This window comes from Pecten maximus, unplaced genomic scaffold, assembly GCF_902652985.1.
Source record: "Pecten maximus unplaced genomic scaffold, xPecMax1.1, whole genome shotgun sequence".
Lineage (NCBI taxonomy): Eukaryota > Metazoa > Mollusca > Bivalvia > Pectinida > Pectinidae > Pecten > Pecten maximus.
The window spans coordinates 1-4965 of record NW_022981090.1 but is presented as its reverse complement, the minus strand read 5'-3'; the positions used below and the strand labels follow the sequence as shown (position 1 = coordinate 4965).

Sequence of the window (4965 nt, the reverse complement as noted above, 5' to 3'; positions counted from 1 at the left end):
GGTACTGACCGTAGGTCGGTGGCACATGTCCTTAAATGATCCCGGCTGTGAATAGGACGTGAAACGAATATACACCACTGGGACGACTGCATCGACTTAAAAAACCAAGAAAGTTTCAATAATCAGAAATCACTTCTGCGATATTCCCCTATGATTAAAGTATGTTTCGGTCATCGTGCTTGATGAAGTGCTGCTATTTTAGTTCGATCACCGGAATACTCAAATATAGCAGAATATTGTCCTTTCAATAAAAGGACTAAATGTGGAGATGTATCGCATGTGTTATTAGATGCATGTACTGCTCTGTGAGATATCTAACTACATTTTGGATTTAGTACATTATTATTGTCTAAGGGTATATAACTCTAATTCAGGATATTTTTAGTGTTTCTATTTCATTAATATATATTTCTAGATCCTGAAAATATGAACTGGAATATTTCTTATTGCTTGAATGTAAGACATGTTCTCGACAAAATTAGTACTACCGTGCGATCCACATAAAGAACAACACAAGAACGAATTTAGACATAAAGATTATACCAAAGTTTTATTGTATCCGGTATAACTGATCTACAAAAATAATGGGAGTCTTATTCCTAGAATGATATGATTATTATGATTTATCAAATTATAATTTCTATCAGTGTGTACTGGTTAGGCATAATGTCATGTAATGAGGAGTTATTATGTTGTTGTTTTTATAAACATTGTATGACGCTCATTGTTTGTGTAAAAAGTACAATTCATTTTAAAAATCACATATTTCAAACTGATTAATCTTATTGAAGATATTAACTTAATTATTTCCGTAGGAAACCATTATTGGTGTTAAGGGAACAATCTTAGTCAATTGACCTTCCTAACAAATATAATGCTTTGACATGGACTATTCTAAATTAAGGAATTTCATGAAGATATGGAATATTAATGAAACCAGGACTTGATGATCCGCTTATTTTTTTTTTCTTTTCTTTTGTACGTACTGTTACTGTTTAAAATGAAAACAGTCTATAATTTTACTTCTGGTATTTAAACAAATCAGATTCCACACTGCACAATAACATCCTGGTTTTCGCTATCCAACAAGCATCATGTCCGACTCCTTATTTGACTGTGTCTCATCATTACCGATACACTGTCCGTATTCCTCTTTTGTCTCCAATTTCGGTGATACATCTTCAGTCAGAGAAATGATAAAGTCCTTGTTACAATCACTAATGTCATTGTTCTTGTTCGTAGTATAACACGATTCCGCAACTAATGTCAGAACGGCTCCTACTAAAATGCATAATCCTGTATTCAAAAGAAAATAATGCGTTATAGATTGTTAATCAACAGGCTTTGTCTGTAAACGTTAACAATGAATGATCTACAGTGTATGTGAAAGATAAGTAACACAAAAATTTGGCTTAAACAAGCTAAAACTACTAATACCAAATACCTGTCAAATGTAGACAAAATCCATCATTTATCAGTCGACGCAACATAACTTACAAGTATCAATGAAAAGAAGCCCGACAATCGTATTTCAGGATATTCTGATTTTCAAATAGAATGATTAATATTTCACATACTAAGTTAAGACGTTGTTGTAGCCTATTAGATTACGACTAGTTTCCTGTGAACTTTGAAAAGCAGTCCAAATTGCAGTTGTGGAAATCGTGGTGAGAGTGTTTATCATTTCTTCTTTGAATGTAAAAAAATATGTTATTTATAAAATAACCTGAATTGGTCCCTTGCATTATTTAAATGTTAATGTTAATTGGAAGGTTTTACTGTATGGTAATTAACTATATGGTGAGAATATAAACTTAAGTATTTTTAGACACGTACCTCGTTATATCAGCTCCAGTGAAGGATTTTAATTTAATGATTTTAACTTAAACATGTACAGTGTGAGAATCAAATGATATTGTCTAGGGTCATTGTGTGTTGTATCTGTTTTAATTGATGTAGGGAGAGAATTTCATAAGCTAAAAAAACTTGTGCCCAATCCATTTGTCTCTTTTCCTGACATACCATATGATTAAATTGAAAAAAAAACAAAAAAAACAACAACAGAACAACAATGATCAATAAAAGCACTAGCGAAAACTGTTCTTGTAATTTAAAGAGAGGTCAATTTCTTGTGGACGACAGACAGTGATAGGCTTCTTAACAATACCAGTCTTAATTAAAACTTATTATTACTTACAGGTTTTCTGGTTTACGGACAATAAACTCACCTGCTATTACTACCCCAATATCATAGTTGGCAGTTACGTCTGTTATCAAACCTACAACAACACAATGTTCACGTTATATATTTAAAAATGTGAGTATGTCGACTATAAGTACATTTACAACATATGATATGTTATACATGTATCGTTTATAAGAGTAAAACACGATGACGTGCCTGAACATACATCAAAAGCTATTTGTACCCTTCTTCAGTATTACTGTATCATTAAACGAGTAGTGTTCCTTCTTTACATACAGTAAAACATTTCTATAATACAAGGGAAATCTATATACATTTAAATGTACATGTACAATAACAGTTGAACCGAGATGTAATACTTCACTTTAAATAAAGTGAATCATGAAATACCCTCACCTTATCTTTACCACTGTATACATTAAAATTCCCCTTGTTTGCATTCAATTAAGCTTCGATATAATTTCATCCTATTACATCTAGTAAAATCTCTCTAAAACGCCCCTCGTGTTCAAGCCTGAAAACCTCTACATAATGACCAACGTTTACATACAGTAAAATGTCTTTGTATTGTTCCTCCTTTATATACAGTAAATCCTCTATAAAATGTCCCTTGTTTACATACAATTGAACCACAAGGAGTCCCTTCTTTATATACAGTAAAACCTCGACAAAGTGCCCATCCTTTAAATCGAATGAAACCTTAACATTGTGTCCCTATTTTACTGTTTGTAAATTGATTATCGTTACAAGTAGTATGTCTCTCTTTATATACAGTTGAAGTAGATGCAACGTCTACCTTTTAAGAATGTAAAACCTTGAATAGTATTTGCATAGTAAGGTCTACATGTACATGTATACAATCAAATGTAAGATAGTTATTTACAAAAGACACGAGATTAGTGAGTATCTTTTGCAACTTTCAATACATAATTTAGGAGAGTGATATACAATGACTAAAGTGACCTATTTCTACCATAATAATATGCATCTGCAGCGGCGGGACTATGACCTGGTTTGAATACACGCCTGATTGCTAACACATGCCAAAAAATAATATAATATATACATGTAAAATGTATTTATAACTTATCACTATTCGAAAAGTAGACTCATACATAATCTATTAGTTACAGATTTATTTAGTCCGGAATATGACAAACACATAGTAGTCTACAGTTCTGTAGTACAAATCGCAGACTATATGAACGTATGAATGACACAGTGTTATCTGTTTATCGCAAAAAATGTTGACTAATCGTTGTCACTATCGTAGTTCAAGATCCTTAGTCTGGGACGTTTCTGCGAGACTGGCATGTTATCAAAGTTTATTATTAATATGCAGTTATACAGTTATTGTTGGAATAGGTGGCTTTTTCCCCCCGAGATTATTTTTCTCTCTTTTTTTTACGACACTGAAAGAAATCGCGACTCTATTCAAGAAATCAACTGTTTTCATGCTTACCTCTGCTACAATAAAGCAATCAATATAAAAAGTCATAGAAATATTTATCTTCGAAAAAGGCGTTACACCAATATTTTGTAATGGTTGGGAAAACGTTACATTTTCCGAAACTACGACAGATCTAGATTAAAAGCAATTTCTACATAAAGTCAGTCTGGACACGTATGACGTCGAAGCGAATACTGGTAGTATCACTAAAAGATCACATGACATGATGCACACGGAAAAAAGGTTAATCAAGTGTTTATCGTGTATGTCAAACAAATTCAGTTATTAAAATGGTAATGATTCACCTATAGCAGGAGGTCCGGTCATTATAGCAAATCCTATAACGGCGAGTTCGATTCCCACCGCGGTACCGAGGTAATTTAAGGGCAGATATCGTAAAGTAATTCCATTCATAATTCCATACAGACATCCAGCGTATAGTCCAAAAGCAATTGCAAAAACGAGCTGTCCGGTAAATGTATGACTGTAAATAGGTAACAGGGTAGTAAATATTCCACATATTGTATAGGTACCAAACAATAGTGTGGGTTCGTCAATGACTTTTGAATTGCAAGCTAACCCAGTCAAAATCCTAGACACACACGAACCCAGCCCTATTACCGACAACAAGAATGCAGTCTGTATTTCAGTTGCTCCTTTGTGTTTGGTGTAGTTAGCAAAATGTATATAAACGATATACGTGCCAAAGTTACCAATGCCGATACCAATCAACAGGACAACAAAGTGTAATGTTTTAAACAATCTCAATAAAACCACAGAGAACGAATCTTCACTTGAATTCTCGCTTTGTCTTGCTTTATGAAAATTTGACGAATTTTGTCTATGTTGCATTTCTAGAGAAGAGGGAAAGAACATTATACCGAAAGCAACAGTTTGTAACGACAATCCCGCTAAACAGATGAACAATCCCTCTAACGTGTAGATTGTCATTAGGTAAGCGAATACTGGAGTAAGAATAAAAGTTCCGACACCAACTCCTGAAACAGCGAAGCCTGAAGCTATATTGACATTTCTTTTAAAATTGTAACCAAGTGTTACATAGAGGGCAGTGTATTGTATGCCACTTCCAACACCTGAAAAAAAATAAAGAGTCAATTATTTTCCATAATTGTTCAAAAATAACAAAGCTGAATATGTCAATGACATATATTTACATTCTGTGTTGCATTTGTCTATACATGTATGTCGTTAGTAAACCAAATTATATTCATGAGAGTATACTACAATTTACAGTGATTCGGTCAGTGTAGGAATACAGCTCCAAGTGTTGTAGGTTAAACAACTTTGG

At 33.2% G+C, this 4965-nt stretch overlaps 1 protein-coding gene across 1 annotated transcript; it reads right to left on the bottom strand.

Moving 5' to 3' along the window:
- Window positions 1-969: 969 nt before the first annotated feature.
- Window positions 970-4858, bottom strand: LOC117319908 (monocarboxylate transporter 10-like). Its single transcript, XM_033874617.1, has 3 exons — window positions 3962-4858; window positions 2229-2279; window positions 970-1296 (listed from the first exon to the last, which is right to left on the bottom strand). The coding sequence occupies exons 1-3, from the start codon at window positions 4605-4607 to the stop codon at window positions 1079-1081; spliced, it is 915 nt and encodes a 304-aa protein (XP_033730508.1). The 5' UTR covers window positions 4608-4858; the 3' UTR covers window positions 970-1078.
- Between the last annotated feature and the right edge of the window lie 107 nt (window positions 4859-4965).

Bases quoted from the DNA above. Each gene is read 5' to 3' on its own strand.
- LOC117319908 (XM_033874617.1), bottom strand. From the start codon at position 4,607: ATGACAATCTACACGTTAGAGGGATTGTTCATCTGTTTAGCGGGATTG. The intron at 2,280-3,961 runs GTGAATCATTAC...GTGTTGTTGTAG, and splicing joins GACCGGACCTCCTGCTATAG to GTTTGATAACAGACGTAACT. The intron at 1,297-2,228 runs GTGAGTTTATTG...TTTTGAATACAG, and splicing joins TATTGGGGTAGTAATAGCAG to GATTATGCATTTTAGTAGGA.